Source organism: Uloborus diversus, chromosome 9 (assembly GCF_026930045.1).
Source record: "Uloborus diversus isolate 005 chromosome 9, Udiv.v.3.1, whole genome shotgun sequence".
NCBI lineage: Eukaryota > Metazoa > Arthropoda > Arachnida > Araneae > Uloboridae > Uloborus > Uloborus diversus.
In genome coordinates this window covers 54,684,998-54,710,240 of record NC_072739.1, presented here as the reverse complement: position 1 = coordinate 54,710,240, position 25,243 = coordinate 54,684,998, and the positions used below count along the sequence as shown (strand labels likewise).

The window sequence follows — 25,243 nt, the reverse complement described above, 5'->3', positions numbered from 1 at the left end:
GGGGGGACTTGCTTACACACAAATAGAAAACATCTTTCACATACGCTTTGTTCAAATCCAATAGAGGAAATGTGACTCGCGCCGTTTGAAGGCAAACAGGAAAATCAAGGTTGAAAACAAGAAAGGAAAAATTCCAAATCGACCGCACATGCGCATATTTTACAGGCATGGCTGAAGGGCACCTTTTTTCAACCACCACTTTTCCCACCCCTCATATACGAAATACGAAAGGAAAAAAAATAATATGAGAGAAAAAGTAACGCACGGTCATTTTGGCCGTTCTAGGTATATACTAAATTATCTAAGAAACAAGTAAAGATAAATGGATGATTTTTTTAGTGGTAGAAGTTTATTAATATTTAACTAAAGTCAAAAAAATTCAAAGAGATTGGTTCAAACCAAAAAATTTTGAACGCATTATAAGCGCGTAAACGGTCCCGCCGATTTCGATGAAATTTTCACAGTTTGTGCCTTTAATTCCTGAAAAGGTTTGCAGAGCAGTTCGAAAAAAAATTCGATGAATAGTTTTTTTTTATTCCAATTTAGACCCAATTTTCTCATAAATTCCCGATTGTGGGGGTAAAAATTACTTGCACATATTAATATTATATATCGTTGGAAAGAGTAGAGCTTTCTGCATTCTACTCCCCCCCCCCCCCGTGTCCGTTTACCTTGTTGTGGTGGTGGGGGGGGGGGCACTTGGGAGGAGTAGTGAACCCCCAGTTGCTCAAACAGAATATCGGCGGGATGGGACTTTTGTTCCCTTCCTTCCCTCATCACACTTACCTAATTCGGACAGAACCCCCTAAGCCAAGGTGTCTCTACCGTGCCCGTGGCTGCGTGGTACCGGGGGTAGTCGGTGCCTCAAACGGTTGACGTCAGGGATAACAGGCGAACCCTGGTGTAAAAGCCTTACCCCTGTGCAGGGGGCTACACAGGGGCTAGACCCCATTTTTTTCCCTCAATTCTCAGGTTAATTTATGGATGATAACATAAAAAATACCTCTCCCCCTTGTGGGGAGCGTCAGACAGAATCGCTTACATCTGCTAAATTTTTTGTTATAAAAAAAAAAAACGAAAATCTCACATTTACTGCAGTTTCCCCATTTCTAATAAACAAAGCCTTTGTAAATATTATTGGTGAATTTCAATCTGTAAAAAAAACACGTACTGGTGAATTATTAGTAGAAATAAAACATCCAAAACAAGTTCAACATATCCTATCTATCAAACAATTAGGTCCATATCTTTGTACAGTTTCGCCACATTCAACATTAAACTTTTCGAGGGGAATTATTTTGGAGCCGGACCTTCTATTTACACCAGCGGAGGAAATTCTAGAAGAAATGAAGGACCAACACGTAAGTGGAGTGAAAAGGATTACTATCAAACGCAATGGCGTAATGCAGAATACGAAACACATCATTCTGACCATTAGTATGCCTATCCTCCCTTCACGTGTCAAAGCTGGTTATCTCTCATGCCCTGTCAGACCATATATTCCAAACCCGCTACGGTGCTTTAAGTGCCAACGCTTTGGGCATTCCAAGCTGTCATGCCGTGGCAAAGAAACTTGTGCCAGATGTGCTGAGGCCGGCCACGATAGCAATGAATGCTCAACGGAATTCAAATGTGTCAACTGCAAGGGAGACCACCCATCCTACTCTTGAAAATGCCCAAAATGGCTCTCTGAAAAATAAATACAAGTAATCAAAACTACTCAGAATATTTCATACCCAGACGCAAAAAAAAATAGTTCAGTCTCGTACACCTTCAGCTGGACTTTTCATATGCTGTAGCAGTAAGAAAAGTATTCAATTCCTCCAGTACACAAACAGACCCACAAATTAACACAATAACCAGCACTAAATCAAGTAACTCACCTAAATCAAAAAATAAACAACTAAATACTCCTAAGCCACCACCAAAAAATTGTAACAAAATTAAAGTACAAACTACACAATATCCGAGCACAAGTTACTCAGCTACATTAATTTCCAAGAAACCAACTGAGCAAAAGCAAAAGAGCACAGTGGAAGAAAAGAAAATTATCCAAACGCGCGCGAAAATTGGGGTAGCCTCTAAACAAAGGCCCCCAAAATTTCATAATTTTAAAAAAGAGGACTTTTTACTTTCTAGCAAGAAAGTAAAACTAACCAAGTCCCAAATTGAAAAACTTAAACAACCCCCTCCCCAAGAGGAGGACGAAGATGTCGATTTTGAAGACCTTCCGCCATCCGACGATGAAGGGTGGACGGACCATCCTCCTTCTTGTGTTTCTTTCTCTTCGTCTGGTAGTTTTCCTTCCTTCTCTCTTCATGGCCGTGAGCATTCTCTCTTGGAATTGTCAGAGTTACTCGCATAATGTCACAGACATCAAAGATCTTGTCGAATATCACCAACCGGCCATATTCTGTCTGCAAGAAACATTTCTGTCCCCTGCTGATAGACCGAGGTTGAAAGGTTTTGACATATACCGCAAGGACTGCTTGTCAGGAGACCGTCGTTGTGGAGGAGTGGCATTGCTAATCTCTAATGATTATGCATCTAGCCAACTCGATATCAACACATCCCTGCAAGCAGTAGCTGCGCGCGTTCACCTTCACTCGCTATTCACAGTTTGTTCTGTATATATCCCCTTTCCTATGACTTGAGAAGCGTGGAGTTGCAGGCACTGGTTGATCAACTTCCTCCCCCATTTGTCATCGTGGGGGATTTCAATGGCCATAATCCTCTCTGGGGGAGTCCAGACTCCAACAGTAGAGGTTTAACAATAGAAAATTTTATTGAAGGCAATGATCTTTGCATTCTTAATAACGGTGAAAACACTTATTTTCATCTTCCTACCCAATTTTACCATGCCATCGATCTCGTAATATGCTCACCTTCTTTTCTGCCACGTTGGGATTTCCAGGTGGAGGCTGGTCTCTACACCAGTGGCCACTTTCCAATCAGGATAACCTCTACTGGACGCTGCGGCCATCAGCAGCATCAGCAAGCCCAATTTCGCATTGATCGAGCTGATTGGGCAGCATTCACCCAGTTGGCAGAAATTAAATTTGAAGACGTGATTGATATCGATGTAGCGGTTAGCCGAGTAACCGACATTATCTTGACGACAGCGAACGGCGCTATTCCAAGAACCACTAAAGGCAGGATAAAATTTCCTAAACCTTGGTGGAACTTTGATTGTCAAGAGGCTCATAAGGCACAAAAAAAAAAAAAAAGCATGGAACACATTTCGTCGGTATCCAACCACACAAAATCTTGTGGCACTCAAACGAGCTCGTGCTGAAGCTCGAAGGATTCGACGAAAAAGCCAGCGGGACTCGTGGCAGAACTATGTCAGCACAATCACGACGTCCACCCAATCTAAGACAATGTGGGGTAAAATTAAAAAATTCTGGTAACTACAATACGTCTTGTGCTCCCATTCTGGAGAAAAATGGTCAACTTTTATCTGATTACAAAGAGGTGGCTGACTGCCTGGCGACTCATTTGGCAGAAGTCTCCAGTGCAAATAACTACTGCCCAGAGTTTTTAACAATCAAATCACGCAAGGAACAAAAAGTTCTAGATTTTAATTCAAACATTTTTAATCAATACAACACAAAATTTACCTTTCAAGAACTAAACATTGCTTTACAAAAATCAAAAAACACATCACCTGGCCCTGACAAAATACACAATAGCATGTTAAAAAATCTAAGCAGGTCTTCATTACAAAATATTCTGATACTATTTAATCGAATTTATTCTGAGCACAAATTTTCCAAATTCTGGAACCAAGCAATAGTAATTCCTATCCTTAAACCAAACAAACAATCTGATAAACCCGAGAGTTATAGACCTATAGCTCTCACAAGCTGCCTTTGTAAAGTAATGGAGCGGATGGTCAACGCCAGGCTCATGTACATTTTGGAGTCGCACCATCTGCTATCTTCATATCAAAGTGGATTCAGGCGCGGCAGATGCACCATAGACAACCTACTGCTTCTCGAAACGTCAATAAGAGAAGCATTTCTCAAACGAAAACATCTTGTGAGCGTATTTTTTGACATTGAAAAAGCATACGACCGTACTTGGAGGTATGGGATCCTCAAAACCCTGCACGAGTATGGGTTGCGAGGTAATTTACTCATCTTTCTCTCCAATTTTCTGAAACATCGTTCTTTTCGTGTACGTGTCAAGTCTGTGCTGTCGGATACCTTCATTCAAGAAGAAGGAGTACCCCAGGGAAGTGTACTAAGTGTAACTCTATAGCAATTAATAGCTTAATTGACCCTCCCGCTGTAAAAGGTACCATGTTCGTGGATGATTTTCAAATTTCTTTCTCATCAACGAGCATGAGTATCCTTGAAAGACAACTTCAAATTGCAATCAATAAAGTATCACAATGGGCGGAGGAAAATGGCTTCACTTTCTCTGCTCAAAAAACTTTTTGTATCCACTTCTGCCGTAAAAGAGGCCTTCACCCTGATCTAAATCTCCTCCTCAATAATCAACCAATAGCTGTAAAAGATCAAGGAAAATTCCTTGGTCTCACACTTGATAATAAACTAAAATTTATACCGCATATACAAGAGTTAAAAAAGAAATGTTCATTAAAATTAAATATCCTTAAAGTCTTAGCGAACACTTCTTGGCGTGCTGATACTGAGTCTCTGTTAAGAATATACAGGGCTCTGATACGCTCAAAACTTGATTATGGATGTCAAATTTATGGCTCCGCTGCTAAAACCTATCTGAAAAGTCTGGATCCAATACATAATCAGGCACTGCGCATCTGCACAGGAGCCTTTCGAACTTCGCCTATCAACAGCCTCCATATCCTTGCGCATGAACAATCTCTAAACAATAGACGCCTCAAACTTTCTTTAAATTTTTACTTCAAAACAAAACCTTGCACCAATCACCCACTACACCTCCTTATTTTTAATCCTCCTAATGTTGCTTTATTTCTACATCGGCCTTCGATGACCCCAACATTTGGGATCCGAATGCGTCGGGTACTCTCAGACCTGCAGCTATCAGATTTCAAAACTGTCAACACAATTGAACTGATTGAACCATGGCGCGAAGACAAACCTTCTATAATCAATGACTTATCAAAATTCCCCAAACAAACTACTGCAGATACATGAAATACACCGCCAGCTCAGTCAATTCCAGCCGAGGACTGCAGTTTCGTGCTTATTAGCACTCATCAGCCCGGCATAGGACTAACCGAGCTGGAGGCGGAAAACCTCTTAAGGAAGCCAAGAGTGCCAAACAAACTGATAGCTAACATAGAATTAGCACTGATCAGACGAGTGACCGAAACAATGGTTCGGTTCAACTCGAATATTGCAGCAAGGCAGGTATATTCAGTAAGTTACTGCCCTATAGCCAGGGCTAAGGCATAAATACGTGAAATACACCGCCAGCTCAGTCACTTCCAGCCGATTACTGCAGTTTCGTGCTTATTAGCACTCATCAGCCCGGCATAGGACTAACCGAGCTGGAGGCGGAAAACCTCTTAAGGAAGCCAAATAAGCACGAAAATGCAGTCCTCGGCTGGAATTGACTGAGCTGGCGGTGTATTTCATGTATTTCTGCTTTAGCCCTGGCTATAGGGCGGTAACTTACTCTGCCTTGCCTGCAATATTCGAGTTGAACCGAACCATTGTTTCGGTCACTCGTCTGGTCAGTGCTAATTCTATGTTAGCTACCAGTTTGTTTGGCACTCCTGGCTTCCTTAAGAGGTTTTCCGCCTCCAGCTCGGTTAGTCCTATGCCGGGCTGATGAGTGCTAATAAGCACGAAACTGCAGTCCTCGGCTGGAATTGACTGAGCTGGCGGTGTATTTCATGTATTTCTGCCTTAGCCGCCCTCGCTATAGGGCGGTAACTTATTGAATACTGCAGATACAGTTTATCAACAAGTCTTTTATGAGATCAAAAGCAAGTACGCTGGCTATAAACACATTTTCACTGACGGATCAGAAGCAAACGATCACGTCGGCCTTCAACAATAATTAATGATCAAGTTACCGCAGAAAAATTAAATACATCTTGCTCGGTATTTACTTCAGAAATAAAAGCTATATTTTCATCTCTACAATCAATAACCCAATCCGTTTACCAAAAGTGGGTGATATTCACTGACTCCATGAGTGTGATGTATTTATCCTTTGAGATGGAGTGGACATGTGTGTATTTGCACATAGCAGAGGCGAGGCATAATTTATTACTGCACAATACTTTTATTACCCATTATTCACATCACGAACACACATACACAACTATATACATCACGAACAAGAACTAGAACTGAAACTTCACGCACAAAGATAACAGTTACGGTTACCGCTAATCGGTTACATATCGATATATGACATCCCTTCCCCTTTACAAATCCAGTCTCTGTGGAGCTTTCCTAGATCTTGTGGATCTGCGCAGAGGAGGCGGATCTGCTGTTGACGACACCGGACTGGCTGCGGTGGTGCTGCCATCCGTCGCTGGTTCAGCCTGGTTGGTGTTGGCCGATAAGACGACTGGTTCAGCTGGTGGCTCAGCTGAACTCCCATCTGTTGTAGCATCTGCTGCTGTTGTCGCAGTAGAACAGTGGCCCCTGGAAGCAAGATTTGGAGCCTTGCCGATTCGTTCCCATTCCTGGTTCTCCAGATTCCCACCGTCCCTCATTTGGTCAACGTGGCATCGCCACAGTTGCCCATTGATGTTGATGGTATAGTGGAGTTGTCCGTCTTTACTGACAACTTTCCCGAACTTCCACCTTTTATCACCGTGACGGTAGTTGCGCACTGCCACGTTGTCCCCTATGCGAAAGACACGATCCGAGAACTGAAAGTTATCCTTCCTAATCCTGTCTTGAACCCTGGCGTGCAGATCCGGTTTCACCAGGTCAATGCGTGTCCGGATCTCACGCTTCATCAGCAGCATTGCCGGGCTGTGGAGGGTGGTCATGTTCGGAGCCTTCCTATACTGCATCAGGAAGGTGCTGAGCTTTTGCTGGATGGTGCCGGGGTACTCCTTTATCGCGCGAAGAGATTGCTTGACGGTAAACACATACCTTTCAGCTTGACCATTGCTGGAAGGCTTGAATGGAGCTGAAGGTCTGTGCTTAATCCCGTTTCGGCTCAGGAAGATCTTAAATTCATCGGACTTGAACTGAGGCCCGTTGTCACTAACTATCATCAGTGGAAGTCCAAACCTCGCGAAGCAGTCCCTAAGACACTCGATCGTCTTCAATGCTGTTGTATTCTTCATTGGATACGCTTCCAGCCATTTAGCATGTGCATCCACGATGATCAGATACATATATCCGAACAATGGCCCAGCAAAATCAACATGTAGCCTCTCCCAAGGTTTGCTTGGGTACTCCCAATGGTGGGACTTTGGCTTTTTGGGGATCTGTTTTAATTTGCGCGCAGTGGACACAATTCTTTACAGCTTCTTCTATATCCTTGTCTATGTTCTTCCAAAACACGAACGATCTTGCTATCGCTTTCATCTTTACAATCCCTAAATGCCCTTCGTGTAACTCCTGTAGCACCCGGCTCTGGAATTGTTTTGGAACCATGACTCTAGATCCGTACATGATGCAACCATCTTGGAGACTGTATTCCGCTTCCTTCCCCTTTAGACCCTCTCCACTTCGAAGTGCCTGCAACAGTGGTCTGCTTTCTTCATCTTCCTCTGTTCCTTTGGCTAATTCCCTGGCAGTGACTGGAAGTGTCTCAATCTGTTGCAGTTGGAAGAGCGTAACATCATCTCGGACTTCCAGTTCTTCTGACTGAGTCGGTAACCTTGAGAGAAAATCAGCATTCCCATGGTCCTTGGTGTTACGGTAGATGATGTCGAATTGGAAGGATTGAAGAGTCAAAGCATAGTGAAGAAGTCGTGTTGCTGCCAAAATTGGTAGACCTTTCTTCGATCCAAAAATTGCAACTAATGGCTTGTGATCAGTTATAAGAATGAATCTTCGTCCCTTTAGGTATAGGTAGAATCTCTTAACTGCCCACACAATTGCAAGGGCTTCCTTATCAATTTGTGAATATTTTTTCTCTGCGTTGTTAAGAGTTCTTGATGCAAAAGCTATAGGTCTTTCTGTTCCGTCGGACATTTTGTGGGATAGCACCGCGCCTAACCCTACTGGATTCGCGTCGGTTGCCAATGTTACTGGAAGTGCAGGGTCATAGTGCACCAGAATTTGTGGGGAAACAAATCACTTTTTTAATGTTATGGAATGACTGTTCACAGTTTTTCGACCAGATGAACTTTGTTTCTTTTTTCATTAAATTATTCAACGGATTAGAAATTGTGGCCAAATTTGGACAAAACTTTCCATAAAATTGTACTAACCCCAGAAAACTTTGAACTTCTTGCACATTTTTTGGTTTAGGGGCACTCGCTATTGCACAGACTTTTTCATCTGTTTTATGCAAACCCTTGGAGTCAATCTTGTGACCCAAAAAATTAATCTCTTCCTCAAAAAATTTACTTTTCCTCAAATTTAGTTTTAATCCATGCTCTTTGCATTTTTGAAAAAAAATTTGCAGTGCCTCAAAATGTGCATCTTGAGTAGGTCCTGTTATACGAACATCGTCCATAAACACTTTAACCCCTGCCATTCCCTGGAACAGACCGTCAACATAGCGCTGCCAAATAGCTGGAGCTGTGTTTTAGCCCATACATAAGCCTTTTGCATTTGTACAACCCTTTAGTTGTGTTAATTGTTAAGAGTTTTTGACTATTTTCGTGAACCTTTAGTTGTAAATAAGCGTGTTTAAAATCTAATTTCGAGAATTCTTTTCCCCCCATTTAGACAAGAAAATATCTCCTCCAACCTTGGTAAAGGGTGTTGTTGTACCATTATACTAGGATTAAGGGTTACCGAGTAGTCTGCACACAGACGTATTGATCCATCTGATTTTACGACTGGTACTACTGGCGTTGCCCATTCAGATGTTTCCACCTTTTCTATAATTCCCTCCCTTTCTAATCTGTCGATTTCTTGTTCAACACGATCTTTTAAGGCGAACGGAACAGGCCTTGATCGGCAAAATTTCGGTGTAACGTCTGATTTAAGTTCCAATTTTACCTCATAATTGTTTATTTCCCCTAATTTATCATCAAACAATTCTTTAAACTCATTAAGTAGTTTACTCAGATCATATTTCCCATGTGCACGAATTGATTTAATTGAATTCCAATTTATTTTGATTTTGAAAATCCATTCCCTACCCAAAATGGTGTCTAAGTCTTCCCTAACAATGTATAAATTTAATTTCAATTTTTGATTGTTATATTCAACATCTACATTTACTACTCCCATTGGTACAACTTTCCCCCCATTATACGTAGTGAAAACCAGGTTAGTCTTTTGCAAAGGCTTCTTAGAAATTTCCCTGAACTTCTTTATATTCATCACAGAAACCGCTCCACCAGTATCTAACTCCATCACTATAGGGCTGCCCTCAACTGTAATCGTCAGCATTATTGGAGGTCTTTTCCCCTCCTCCGAAATAATGCTATGTAATGGAACTGAGTTTTGGTTTCCATTTTCAGAATCAAGTTCGACACTAACTTGTCTTTGTTTACATTCTCTAGACTTTTGTTTTGCATAACAAGCTCTCTCTATGTGCCCAACCTTCTGACAGAAATGACACTGACTAGTTATAAATTTACAATTGTTACGATCATGATTCGTTCCGGAGCAACGCGAACACGATTTATTCTTAGCCTTGAATGCATCTTTCTGTTTACTTTTTTGTTTATATTTATTTTTCCCACCTGGCCTCTCAATTTTCCTTTCTCCCATGGACATTTACTGTTTTATCTAAAAGCTCAGATGCACCTTTGAGAGCTTTTTCCATAGCCAAAGCAATTTTCAGCGTTCCTTCTAAATTCGTATCATCTTCCTCAAAAATTCTGTTAAGAATAGCTTTATCCCGCAACCCACTAACAAACACATCTCTTAACATTACATTGAGCATGGCTTCCCCATAACAACAAGGAACTGAAAGGGATCTTAACTCAGCTAGATAGTCACTGACCGTTTCCCCTTCCCGCTGCTTGCGATTTAAGAACACATGTCTACTGGGTATAATTAGTGGTTTCGGATTTAAATGCTCTTTTAAAGTAGTTTTCAAGCAATCAAAATCTTTATCCGAAGGATTATCAGGAGCTAGCAGGTTCTTGAGCAAATTATACATTTTCGGGGATAAATTTGAAATAAAAGCTAACCCACGTCTGTCTTCAGGAACATTTTGAACCTTTAAATATGCTTCAAAGCGTTCAAGAAATGAATCGAAGCTTTCCTGACCTTCTTCAAACTTTTCAAAATGAACAGAAACTTTTGAACCTTCATTTGGTTTCGTTTCTGGCGTAACCGCCAATCTGTCCATTAAAAGTTTGTTTTGCTCAATTAAAGCTTGAACCAGAGCCTCCATGATAAAATATTACTAGAAGATTGATTAAAAAACTTTTACCTTGACCTTGGCTGCATCGAGCTTTATCCTAATCCATTAGATTCTGTCGAAACACTTCACGAGAGTTCCGCTGAAGAATCTCATTACTTCACGGGTTCCCAAATCATTTCGTCGCCAGCTGTGATGTATTTATCCTTTGAGATGGAGTGGACATGTGTGTATTTGCACATAGCAGAGGCAAGGCATAATTTATTACGGCACAATACTTTTATTACCCATTATTCACATCACGAACACACATACACAACTATATACATCACGAACAAGAACTAGAACTGAAACTTCACGCACAAAGATAACAGTTACGGTTACCGCTAATCGGTTACATATCGATATATGACAATTCTGTGCTCCTCAACAGTATTTTATGTTAAAAAATAACGTGTTTTTTTTTCTAAATTACAAAAAAAAGTCAGTTCTTTCTAAAAGATACTGAAATATATAGTTAAAAAATGGTTTGAAACAAAACAATTTGAGGGGTGTTTACAAATGTCTGAAGCAATTGGGTATGCTTTTCAAAAATTCCTAAACTAACCTTGTTCCACAACGCGAAATTTCAACTTACATGAGGGGTCTTGGAACGCATCCCTCGCGTAAGTCGGGACTCGACTGTACATAAATATTGTGCACTAAAATGCTTTGAATGTGGACGTAAAATATCAGGCAAATAAAATTCTAAATCCAATATAAATATCAATGAGATGCTATAAATAAATGGTTTTAATAAGGAACATTGTTATAGCACAAGAGCAAGATTATTAAATAAGCCCATACCTCATTTGACTTTTTATAACTTAATTTATCTTTTAATTATAAAATAGTGTGTAATTAAGAAAATCATAGCTTCATTACCCGTAAGTTTTACTGAAGAATTAAGAAGCTGTGGCAAATTTCACAGCAGTTACTGATTAGTTCTTCAAGCCATCATACAGTTGAGGTGACATTTTCATACTACATGCCTTTTCCATTAATATCATTGTTTTGCAAAGAAACTACCATGTGATTGCTTTCATTTTGCATTTTTATAAGCTCTATCCTCTGACTCCAGTATTACTTCTTTAGCAAACTAAAATGCTTTTTTTTTCTTTCTCAAAATGTGCTGTGTGTGCTTTGTGTTCTCTTTAAATTATTGTAAAAAAAAATTATGCGATGGAAAAGTCAATAAAAAATAATAAATATAATAGTGAATAGTTAAATTTACCCTTTAGGAGGGGTGGGCCCCCTGCCCCCCATATCCGCTACTGCAGCAGGGAGTGAACGCTGATTGGGTCGCACTCTCAGTAAAAGTTTTTGAACAATTTCACTAGATTTACCTCTCACTTTAAAGAGACAATCGAAAACTTGAGCAGCTTAATGTACTGCACTGTCATGCAAGTCATCTAGTCTCTTATCCAAGTTTCTGTCACCTCTTTTAGAGTCGTACTGAATTAGTTTCGCTGTGACGAAGGCATCGGTAGACACTTTCTAGAGGTTAGAGAGCATAAATAAAAAATTATGCAGGTTTTTCCTTGCTTTCTTCTTCGGAAAAAAATATTGTGCAATTTTAGTAAGTTAAAGATTTTGAAAGCATTCCTTAAGTTTACAGAAGCATTCAAACATTGCATTCAGGCTACTCCATCAGATTTTTGCACTCTGTAATAGATTTTCTCAATTTTTTCAAAAGCACAATTTTCAGGGTTTCAATGTTTAGTGATGGAACCTCCAAATGAGAATACCAATTTATTCTCAGAAGAATACGCTCTTTTTTTTATTGTTTTCTTGAATGGTGAATCTACCATTCACTGTATGAGACAAAGTGTTTCGTAATCTTCTTGCATATATACAGGAAGGTGATTAAAACTTCAGATGATACCTTGTAAAAATATTCGTTTTATGGAAGGTAAAAATTGGAAAACGTTTGAATGGAAAATCTTTGCGGAAGTGTTAACCCCACAGGATTCTGCTCTTAATCCCGCAAAATATCGTGTGGGATCCAGGATTGGGATTGGAAACCCTACTCTGCAGGCTACTTTTGCCCTCATGCTGTAGATTGTGCATCCCTGCCATTTGGAGTTTTTTCTTTGAACTTGTTTCTTTCTTTTAATTTAGATACGGAGATCCGTCGGATCTACTGGTAGAGGAGATTTTAAACCATGGCCGACTGACAATGAGTGACACTGTACAGAGAGTGGCAGAACGATTGCAGGACATCAAAGAGGCTACAGACGTTGGTACATTGTTTTCTTTCATTCTTCCAATGGTTGCTAGGTGTTTTTTGTTTTTAATATGTATTAATAAGGTATCTTTATAAACAAAAACAAAGAATAAATTTTAAAAAAATATGAATAAAAAAATCAATTTTGTACTTGATAAGGTAAATTAATCTTTGTAAAATAATTAATTTGATGTAATCATTAAGGTAAACCACATATATATGTATATATATATATATATATATATATATATATATATATATATATATATATATATATATATATATATATTTATATGCATATATATATGTGGATATTTATATATATATATATAGAGAGAGAGAGAGAGACATTCACCACGTTTCGAAGCCACGGAGAAATTCACCGCTTATTGAAGCCAGTTTTAAACAGCTTCAGAATGTGGTGAACTTCTCTAGTTTTTTTTTTTATATACGAAGACGTACACCGCGTTTCAAAGCCAGTTTTAAACGATCGCGCTGTATAAAGCGTTTACGAATCAAATGCGTGAAATAATTCTGAATTACTGTTTTATATCAGGAGGAAATATATCGTTACATTTACACTGTTAATTTTGCTAAAATTAACAGCTAAAATTACTCACTGCGGAATCAAAACACTACAAACGATTACATTAACCGATGCGCCTCGTTATACATGTAAAATTATACAGAGGCGCATCGGTTAATGTAATCGTTTTAATAAAAAAGACACATCGTTTATACGACCAACAGAATGGATCACACGTTGGCTTTTGATTTATTAGTTGAGGAGGAATAGAATTAGTCCGAAAAACCAGGAGACCTGAAATATTTGGTGAGTTTCCAGTGAAATAAAATCCCGTCATAAATTGATACGAACCATCCTTTAATGTAATCACTGTAAAATAAAATAAAATCGTTTATACGACACCTCAGAAGAGTATTTAAGTAAAATTGTGGCCAAAAATATTTTCGCGCGTTTTAAGTTTGAATCTTTTTTCTTTTTTTTTGAGTTTTCGCTCACTTTACATTTCTTATTACTTTTGATTTACTATATCAGTAAATAAATAAGTATATTTTTAATCTATACTATTTATACGAAAGTTATTTTTTGTATTAGTGAATGCAAGAAAAAGATGGTGATGTATGTAAGATTGCGGGCAAGTGTAAAATTTTGACGAAGTATTTTTGAGATACTTTTTGAGGACCTGTGTCATGTGAAGAGAGGGGAACACTTTACTTGTTACCTATCAACAAAAAAACATTGTACTGTAAAAATCTCTTCGCTGTCTTCTGTGCCGAAATCCGTGCGTTCTTAAACTAATGTTGAAAATGTTTTAGAGAAGTGTTGAGTAAGTTTCCCTCAGCATCCGGACACTTGGTTATACTAGCAACTTAAATCTCCATAACTTAAAGCTTTTATCGATTGAATATTTCAGCAATTCGTACAATTTTATTCTCATGAATTCTTCCTCCATTTTGACAAATACTGAGATAGATCCGTTTGTTTTGAGCAGCTCTCTTTTCTGACAGAACTGCGTCTGAATGAATATCTCCTCCGATCCTCGATGTTTGACCTGGTGTACTTATTTATTAGAGTATGTCATAAAAAAAGTATTTTTTAAACGTTGATATGCACATTTAGGATGCGATGTATTTGCACCCGAAAAATTCATTTCTGTTGTTATTTTTGAAAAATATTAAGGTTCAGCTAACAGGAACAAGCTTAAAAGTTTGAAAAGAAGGTAAAAAATGCCAATTTCCAAAATTTTTCTCAGAGTACAAATGTTTGAAACTCTTGTTTTAAAACCATTCAAATGCTTCAATTTAACTCTTTTCAGATGTCTTTATGATTAAGTACTCCTTTATAGTTTTAAGTACTCGAATAAACTGTATCTTTTCGTGAAATTAACCAAAAAATTAATTTTTAGCCATTTTTTGTACCTTGCAATATTTTACCTTTTATAGTCCAGTAATATATTTTCACAATAAATGCACTATGCATCTCTTTGTTGGAAATGCAAATATATTTTATTGCATTAACAACTGAGAACCCACTACAAGTGGCTGCACTTCATGCTCCTTCCCATTAAGGGCGGATCTAGGAGGGGGGCCATTTGGAAAAATACGATGCTTTGGAAAATTTTTGAATTTTACAAGTACCAATGCAACCCGCCTTTAATTAGAGCATTTTTTCTGGAATTTTCACTAAGTGTCGCGAGTTTAACATAGAGGTTGCAACCCCTTCCCAATACTTTTCCTCTTTTCTTAACAAACGTATGCCTTTTTCGTCTCCTCAAAGTGGTATTCCTGTTATCAGTACTGTGTTCTGGGGCGACTGTATGGGACTTTCTGATTTAAGAGGAAACAGATGTGAACCAACCGTAAGTACAATAGTAACTCCAAAGTCAAGGGGGCCCAGGGGTTTCTCCAAAGAAAAATTTTCGAATTTGTAGTTTTAAAATCGCATTTTAGACGATCTTTGGTAATGTTAGGAGAGATGAGGTTCGGTGATGTTCCCTTGTCTATTTTTCGAAATACGTAGTAGCTCTAAGAATGCAGTTTTAGACTATCTTTGATGATGTTAAAGGGAGTTAGAGGATTTGAGGGCCCATCTAAATAAATTTTTCTTATTTGTAATCTTAGAAATGCCTTTTGACTGTCTTTCGTAATATTAAGGGTTCGGGTGCGCCCCCCCGCCCCCCCCCCCCGCCCATTTTTCGAAATTGTAACCTTAAAAACGCAAACATTATCTCCAATAATGTAAAGAAGAGGGAGGTCCAAGGTTTCTCCGGCGGATTTTTTGTTTTTGTTTTTGCTAGTGTAGAGTCAAAAACGCAATTTAATACGATCTTTTCGTAATGATGCATGGAGGAGAAATTCGCGGGCCCACACCAAGAAATTTTTCTTATTTGCAGTCGCAAAAATGTATTCTAATTATTTTTGGTAATGGTAGGGAGAAGAGGTTTGGAGCGCTCCCTTCGAAATTGTAGCTGTAAAAAAGGCTGTTTTAGACGCTTTTTTGGTGATGTTAAGGGGAGGAGAGATTAAAAAGGCCACCCCAGGAAATTTTACTAATTTATAGACTTAAAATCGCATTCTAGATAATCTTTGTTAAGGTTAAGAGTTAAAGAGATTCTGAGGTCCACTCCCAAAATTTTTTCAAAATTTAACTCTTTAAATTGCAAATGTAGGCAATCCATGATTCGTGAGTAACTTTTAGAGGAAAAGCAATTTTTCGAAATTGAAGCTCCTGAAACGTAATTCTTGAAGACTTTCAATGAAGTTAGGGATAGAGGAGTTCTCCCCCCGGAAACATTTTGAAACTCAAGCTCTTAAATCAAAATTTAGGCCGATCTTGAACGACGCTGGCGAAAAGGAGAGGTGGGGGACCCTTCCATGGAAACATTTACAAGTTATTTTTTAAAACGTGGTTTGTAGACGATCTTTGGTAATATTAACAAGAGAAGGAGGCGTGGTTTGGAGGGTCCCATATTAAAAAGGGACTGAAGAATTATTACGTAGCAGTGCATCATAAAACCAGGTTAAAACTTAAATTGAACTTGAACTTAATGCGCAACCATTAAATGCATCGGACACTTAATAATACATATCCCTTTTCTTTCCCCTATGGGGAGAGTAAACGCATCTAAGGAGACGGGCTCATTATACTAAATGAACCTAAATATTTGGTATATACTTGATATTTTTGAAATTTCCGTGGAAGGGGGGGGGGGGGGTGACCATGCCCTTCTTTTGCATTGTTTCCATTCTTGTTAGACTTCACATGAATTACAAGTTTTTTTTTCAATTTAAGCTAGTAAAGAGGTTTAAAAACTATACTTTAAACTTCCAACTTCCTCAGTGTGGTTTTATTGCTCCCGGGCGTTGTTTTTATATTCTTGTTAAACTTCGAGGAATAATAATAATTTTTTTTTTATATTTAGCTCTAAAAAGGTTTTTAGCTATCTTCGAAACCTTTTCAGTGTGACCATGGCCCCTCTCATTGTTTTCCTTATTGTTAGACTTTGTATGTATTATAAGGGAAATGTTTTGCATTTTTGCTCAAAAAAAGTGTATTTTAACTACTTTGGAAATTTCCTCCATGAGGGCCATGGCCCCTATGATTCCCTCCCTGGATCCGCCCATGCTTCCCATCCACCCAACGAAGAAGGATAGTCATTACAGGACTTAAATTTACCCTTACTATACGATTTTAAACTAATTTCAATTTTTGGACAAGGGTTTGAAGTTGGACTCATGATTCAAATTGGTTATTATATTCGTAAGAATAAAGTACTACATGAAATACACCACCAGCTCAGTCATTCCATCCGAAAACTGCAGTTTCTTGCTTATTGGCACTTCCTATGCCGGGCGGATGAGTGCTAATAAGCACGAAACTGCAGTCCTCGAATGGAATGACTGAGCTGGCAGTTTATTTCATGTATTTCTGCCATATCTCTGGTTATAGGGTGGTAACTTACTGAATAATCAAGTACTAGTTCTTATAAATCTCTTTTGTGCCTTTTGCCTCTAATGCCTTTCTCTAAATTAACTCCTTTATATTTTGACGGTCATAGGGTTTTTCATACAGATGCATGTACATTTTCGACTCGGAACGTCCATTTTCCTATGTATTTACCCATTTTGAGTTGATAGGTGCAAAAAAAAAAAGTTTTGGGAATGCAATTTTAGCTACTGTGAAAACGTAATTTACACATAATTCTTTTTGTACACAAATACATAAAATACAAATGCTTAAAACTTTTATTCTAATACCACTCAAATGCTTCCTTATAAAATTCTATTCGCATGTCATGATTATTAACATTCCATTACAGTTTTTAGTTCGCTCGTAACTCATGAGGTTTCGTAAAATTATCTAAAAATGGCTTTTTTTAGCTTTTTCTGCACATTGCAATATTTTTTTATGGTCCAGTTATGATTTTTTTGCAATAAATGTCGATTATGCAGCTCGTTGTTGAAAATATTTATATTACAAGTGCATTAACAACCCCGAAATCTCAACAAGGAGGTGGCTGCATTTCGTGTTCTATATCCTGCTCTTCCCATCCACCCAGCCAAGTTATTTACATATTTACAATTACTGTATGACTTTAAACACGTTTCTACTTTTGAATACAGGTTTGAAGTTGGACTTAGAGTCAGATTTAGCATTGATGATCACGAGTATAATGTTTTTCTTATAAATCCACTTGTGTTTTCCCGAGTTCTACAACGAAACTTTTCCATAGAGAGCCCCTGGACTTTCCCCATCCCCTTAATGTCATCTCAGACAGCATAAAATTTCCTTTTTTTTTCAACTTTTTTTTGCAAATTTTTGGAGGAGCATTTGATTCTTAAATATCGCTTGAAATTGATTACAGTTCAAACGACTCAGGAAGGAACCTCAACCCCACATCACCAAACGTTACCCCCAAAACGTTTCGAAAATTGCGTTTTTGACAACAATTTTGCAAGTTTTTACGGGAGGGTCCTGACCCCCTCACCATTATCCGAATGTATTTTTACCTACCAATGTGATAATCTACTTAGTTTTATATGAGGTTCTTTGCCTCAGTATGGTTTTGGCTACTCCAGACTAATGAGCACACAGCTTTAGCGCAGTCTGCAATCTCTATATACTGTAACTGAGCTTCTCTGTGTTTGCTTGCAGTTCCACATTAGCTCCAGCTATGGGGTGGTAATTTGTAGCTTTATATCCAATGCTTATGGCCATTCCACCACGTGCGGTACAGTCCAACTCAATAAGTCCACTAACATTTTGTTATAGAAGTTAATATTTTAATTAAACAGGAGTAAGCACATTTTTTTTTCTTTACATGTGATATAAAGATACTCCTGACACGGGACTATTTTTATTAAATGACTTTGTTGTTTAAATTTTAGTTTATTTGCATGCGTCAGGTGCGGGACATCCAAAGTCAACCTCTTGTAGTATGGTACGTGTATTTCTTAACTTTTTGTGCTATTAATACTAGAAAGTCGCCCGTCAAGGTACGACGGGTGGAAATTGCGTCCACCCTTCTACAATTGAGCAAAGCAATTGCTTGTTTGGTGATATTTTGATAGTTGAAATTTCAACCCTAACTCCAGTGGATTAACCCTGAACTCCAGTAGATAGCGGTAATTTTCAACCACTTTTTTAATTCTTCATTCCCTTAAAATGACTACCTTACCAGTAAATCAGTTAAGTTACTGGATCAAATTCAGCCTTGTCGCAAACATCGCCTTTCCCTACATGTTAAACATTACCAAAACATATTATCAAATTATCATGCTGTGGTACTAGTTTCAATGTTGAAACTTGCGGGTTACTCGATCATTGGCTATAATTTATATAAGGATAGCAATGGCGAAAAAATTATAGGTTTTGAAAGCTAAGGTTCTAATGTAAAGGAAACATACCTCATTTGTTGGGAAATAATAATTTTAACCGTAGAAAAAAAAAGGATATGGCCTGGCCATTCCACTGAAAACTCAATTTGTCCCGTGTGGGATAATTCCTATATTTCTTTTAAAAAAATAATTTTACAGTGTAATGCCAAAATTTTTTGCTTAAGAAGTCACACATTTATAATTCCTTGAGCAACAAAATTTTGTTTATTTTCCTTTTAAATTATTATTTTTAATAAAATGTATGATGCGTGATGTGCAGGAAAAAATTGCCGTTTTTCCGTGGAATGGCCCATATAGTGTTTTCAGACCTTTAAATTTTGTTTGCGAAAAAGTATTTATATTCTTCAGTATACTACATTAGTTTTCTTCATAAGTAAAAAGCCTAATACGCATTTAAAATCTTAAATTCTTCAGGTAAGGATGATAGACCCCTTGCAGAGAAACTTTCATATTGTTTAAATATGGGTGTCTACTCCTTTCAGAGTGATGCCTCCCCCCCCCCCCCCTCTCCAAAAATCGAGAGTGCCCGCAAAAACGAAGAAAAAGACCCTCCAAAACAGTAGCTCCCCATTTGGACCTAGGTTACCCCTCCTCCTTGCTGGAATTCTAGATCCGACACTGCACATGCATAATATCCCAATTGCTATTTTCAGTGACTTTTGCAACTTCCTTTCAACATATTACAAAAAATATTAATTGTGCTTCTAATTTACGCCTCCAATAATGAAAGCTCTACACAAATACGACTAGACTGAACTCGCAAAGTAGGAGCTGCAGTCTCTGGCTGAAGGCAGCTGAAAAGGTAAAGTCTAGACCAGTGGTGCCCAACCTTTTTTTTTTTCAAACCCGCGTGCAATACCTCACATTAGTGGGAATGTTGCGGACCAGAAGAGGATAAAATTTCTAGATAGCATCGTAAAACAAGGGAAATTAAGGACAATAACAAACAAAAGTTTCTGTCATTGTTGCTACATGCTTAGTTTATTGATACGAACTTTGCATCTGTATTTTAGAAAACAATATATGACTACTTGGCTTAAAACGTAGGTTTCGTAACACCGAAAGAAAATGATTAGTTTTTTTTGGAATGTCCCAGAAAATATTTTTCGTTTTGTAACACTAAACACAAGGACGGGACACATGGATCAGTTTCCACATTGGACCGCGGACCGTAGGTTGAGTCCCACTGCCTGACAGATACACTAGCGTAGGATATGATCTGTCCAATGAAACATCTGTCATGATCTTTCGGAAATATCATTTCAAAGTATGAAAGATATTTTGATTCATATTTTCATCTTCAAAATTTTCATCTCTTTCCATTTGTCTGTATGAGAAAGACCGAATATTTAAGTGAATCATCGGTGAAATTCGACACTCTCCAATTTTGTTTTTTTACGGTAACAAATATCTACAAGTAATACTTATTTATATCTTTCTTTGTTTACTGCATTGCTGGTTCAGATGAATAAAGGCAAGAAGTTTCTTGGTGCTAGCTGCTCCTTTTTTGTGAGGCTAATTGCTCCTCGGAACAACTTGACCCCACAAGAAAGTAACAACTAGACCCACACGCACATGTTCTCAAAAATCAAATTTTAGGTTAGATAACGAAACGTAAATCGTTTCAGCGAAGTATATTAGGATGCACACAATCTATGTTTTCATAAAAACACCTACCTAAGAACTAAGTACTATCGATTAAAATTCGTGAGAAAGACCAAAAAGTTAAAAAACGAAAATATTTACAAAATTAGATCAGGGGTGCACATACTCAGCTTTGAATATGCTGGACGCCACTAGCCGGACTAATATGGCCGCCATCAGTGCGCTGCAGAATCGCATTTCAGCAGGTATTGACTAAATATACTTATCTTTATTCTTCATTGAGCTATTTCAAAGGGAACAATTCACCTGCAGAACGTTTAACCCCGCTTTCCCCTACTTGGTTTGGTTTACTGACAACATACATTTTGAGTTCGTGTACTCGGTCACACAGGACCCGTTTATGAACTCACGTCTGATATGACAGATAGCACAATACAGGGACATAGTGTAGGACAGAATTAACAGCACAGAGAAGGAAGTTACAACCAGGGCAATGGGCGGGAATCGAACCCACCACCTTGGGATTACAACAATGACGCGCCAACAAACTGCGCTACTGAGGATCTTTCCCCTACTTATTGGATCTAGTTCAGCCTTGTCAAAACAAAGCACTTTTCTGCTTCTCAAACGTTGCCAAAAATTCTTATCAAATTAATAAATAAAGTTATTGAATTTTAAGTGCTCAAACAATGAATAATGCCATCTCGCATGCCATGGGGCCAGTCTCATTCTCTGTTACGTCAGAGTATAACTCGATTACTGATTTTGGTAGAGCCCCTATCTTTATCTTTAATAATAATGAAGCTGAAAGTGTCTCTGTCCGGATCTCTGTCTGTGAGGATCTCTGTGACGCGCATAGCGCCTAGACCGTTCTGCCGATTTTCATGAAATTTGGCACAAAGTTAGTTTGTAGCATGGGGTTTGCACCTCGAAGCGGTTTTTCAAAAATTTGATGTGGTTCTTTTTCTATTCCAATTTTAAGAAGAAAAATATCATAAGATGGACGAGTTAATTACGAAATTATCATAACGTGGAACCGTAACGTGGACACAAGCCAATTGGCGAGAAAAATTCACCATACATTATTTGTAAATATGCAGGCGAACCAAAAGACATTTTAATTTTCTATTACGGGCAAAGCCGTACGGGTACTACTAGTATATATATATATATATAGTGGCCTCAGAATTTGGTTATTATATATTTACTAGAAAGTCGCCCGTCAAGGTATGATGGGTGAAAATTGTTTCTACATTTGAACGAATCCATTGCCTGTTTGGTGGTATTTTGATAGTTGAAATTTTAACCCTAACTCCTGTGGATTAACCCTCTACTCCAGTAGGCAGCGTTCATTGTTGACCCTTTTTTCGTTTCTTCGTTCAACTGAAATGAGACCAGTAAAACAGTTAAGTTACCGGATCGAGTTCAGCCTTGTCACAATAAAGCCTTTCCCTGGATGTTAAACATTACCAAAACATATTATCAAATTATCATGCCGTGGCGCGAGTTTCATTGTTGAAACACACGGGTTACTCGATCATCGGCTATTATTTATATGAGGATGATAATTCTTCCGGTTCCAGGACTCAATACGCAAGAGAGTGGGCCGATAAAATCGAAATTCTGCAGAGCACTTCGCCCTTGTGCGGAAAATTTGTGACTTCCTAACACTAATTACTGTGCAAAAATTCGTGACTCTGAGTTAATGCATTCTGCTCTGGCCAGAGGCTTAAATTTTGAGATTTTTAGAAAAAAAATCAAAGAGAAAATTTACAAACTATTTTAAATTCCGCAGATTTTTAAACTTTAGTGCGAGAATTTAGTAACTTCCTAACACAAACTACTACGTAAAATTTCAAGCTTGTGAGTTAATTATCTCTGCTCTGGCAAAAGGCCTTAATTTTTATATATTTTTTAAAAAAATCCTAAAATACGAGTGACACATTACAAAGTAGTACATACCTAATACGCTATAATACATCAAATTTTAAATCAGAAAATAATTAGCCAGAGACATTTATTATTTGCCAATCTCGTCGAAAAAACGTTACTTCAAGATTTGACTTGAGAAAAGCCTTGAACATTCACACAAACATATAGAGTAAAGAAATTACATAGAGAGACCTCAATTCACTAAGAAATTGAAGTCACCAGTTGTTGCACCGCTGTATCCCAAGATCCTTAGCTTCTTGCTAAATACTTTAAGATGCATGTTTATTCAAAACATTCCATTACTGAATCTCATCGTTTTTTTTTTGATATTGCATTAAAATATGAATTAAAATGCAAAATCAATCCGGCAGTTACTTTATTTGGTCCCTACTTGAGATTTGAGAAAACCATTCTCGCAAAGCGACCATGTTATCATAACCTTGCTCATCATTGAACCGCTGTATTCCGAAATTCCGACTTCAGTTTAATCTGCTTTTTACCATAGACAGCCTCTCTGTGTAAATTTCTTTACTCTATGCACAAAAAGCAGAAATGATACGCAATTGTAGCTGTAGACAAGTTGAAATGATGCACTAAATACCTAATTGGGTTGAGGAAAGCCTTCGAACAGGGGATTAAAAATTTATTACTTGTGTTTTGTTCAACTTGGAAACTTTGAACCGATTCCATCTTCAGAAGAAAAATCAGCACTTTCGGTGGAGATATAATGTTAATATGTGCAAATATTTTTTCATCCCCATATTAGGGAATTTATGTGAAAATTGTGTCTTAACCCCCCTCTAAGGGGTGTTTTGCCCCCATAGAGGGGCGAAAACTACCCTATGTGAATTTCTGAGCTCCAAAGGACCTCTGTGCAAAATTTGAAGCAAATCCGACGTAAACTGTTGATTTGTATAAGTATAAGAAGCATGGAAACACACACACAAATAAATCTCCATTTTTATACTCGTAAATAGGTAGATTACGTATCCAATATACTACGCTGAAAACATTTACGCTTCGTTTCCTAACCTCTACAATTTTCTTTTTAAAAGACATGTGTTTTTGAGACTAGTTGTTTCCCTTTTCTCTAGGGTCAGTTGTTCCGAGGAACAAATTTCCCCAGAAAAAAGGAGCAATTTGTCCCATTATAGCGCGAATCATTAACAATAAACATCGAACATAAATAGTACAAGTGACAGAAAATTTAAATTGATATCGCACAAAGGGTGAGGTCTATTGATTTATTTGCGTTGTATTAGAGCTATTAATTCAACGACAAACATGCAAGCAGGGTCGTGCACAGAAATTTTGGGGGCCATCACAAATGACTTTTCCGGACCCTCTCCATATTGTTTACCCCAATATTTCATTCCTAGTTTTAATAATATTGAGCCCCCCTCAAGCTCGGGCCCAGATCAACATTTGCCCCCCCCCCCCCCCCACGCTGTGCACGCCCTTGCATGCTTGGGTGTATCTCTGGAAACATATGGTCGATTCTACCCATTACAACAGCTTTAAATGTTAGACTTGGACTTTTTGCCCTCGGTATAGAGTCTATGTAGGAGAGAAATGGTTACAGTGAGACTACAGCGATATATTTTATGTTAAAATATTTTTAGTCAGGTAAAACTTTTGAAAAGTCAGGTCGACGTACTGTGAACAATAATACGCTCCTGTTTGTGAAAATTGTAACACCATGAAGGACGCATCATAGTTGAATGAAATTTAATACACAGTTGAGTGGTAATGGTACAAATAAATGATTACATTTTCAAACCAAACAAACAATAAAATAGATGGAAATTAGTACTTTGTGTGGCCACCATGCGCGCAATAAGAGCTGCTACACGACTCGGCATGGGGTGAAATAAAGTTTTAATATCTGCCTGAAGAAGGGTATTCCATATTGTTTGTATACGCAACCAAAGTTCGTCTGTCGAAGCAACAGGACGAGGATCACGAGCGAGACGCCGCTCAACGAAATCCCTCACATATTCAATCTGTGACATATCCGGGGAATATGCAAGCCAAGGAAGAAGCTGTACCTGCTGAGAATCAAGGTAGGATTTGACAGTCCTGGCGACATGTGGGCGGGCATTATCCTGCTGGAATATAGTCCCTGGCAATCTTTGCTGGAAAGGAATAGCTTGGGGCTGTGAAACTTCGTTTATGTATCGGGTACTTTTCTCCGCACGCACCCCACCTCTTAGCTGTAGGCCTTAGGTTCCACCGCCCGGGGGGTCCGCGTAGCGGGCCCCCCGCACGGCTGGGTGCGGCGGTCAATAGTCGCATCATGCTACGGATGCGCTTGATGCTTATTGCACCGGGGAAGGTCCCCGTGCTGGGCGTCAACCCAGCTGGGAGTTTACCCCTTAATGTGTGGGTCTTGCTCACCGTGAGATACGGTATTCGCAACTCCAACGAACTATAGGGGGCACTGAAGTCACTGTCTAATGGCGGAATTGAAAACTAAAACAAACGCACATGGTAACGAAGAAAATGCTAAAAGTGTTGTGATTTTTGTTTGTACGTATGATTGTTTCGCTTTATTCTTTTTAAATTAATTTTCAAAGTCTTGTTGATATTCTGACCCACGTA

General features: G+C 38.4%; 2 protein-coding genes across 2 annotated transcripts in view; one reads left to right on the top strand and one right to left on the bottom strand.

Annotated features, from left to right (window-relative positions):
- Positions 1 to 6,388: 6,388 nt before the first annotated feature.
- On the bottom strand, positions 6,389 to 7,195 carry LOC129230224 (uncharacterized protein K02A2.6-like). Its single transcript, XM_054864626.1, has one exon. It carries the CDS (start codon positions 7,193 to 7,195, stop codon positions 6,389 to 6,391), a length of 807 nt encoding a protein of 268 aa, XP_054720601.1.
- Positions 7,196 to 7,578: 383 nt separating this feature from the next.
- LOC129230223 (DNA-directed RNA polymerase III subunit RPC3-like) overlaps positions 7,579 to 25,243 on the top strand; it is a 67,597-nt gene continuing 49,932 nt past the window's right edge. Inside the window, exons 1-2 of the mRNA XM_054864625.1 lie at positions 7,579 to 7,619; positions 12,580 to 12,701. Of these exons, the coding sequence (XP_054720600.1) occupies positions 7,579 to 7,619; positions 12,580 to 12,701 (163 nt within the window). The remainder of the gene's footprint in view (positions 7,620 to 12,579; positions 12,702 to 25,243) is intronic.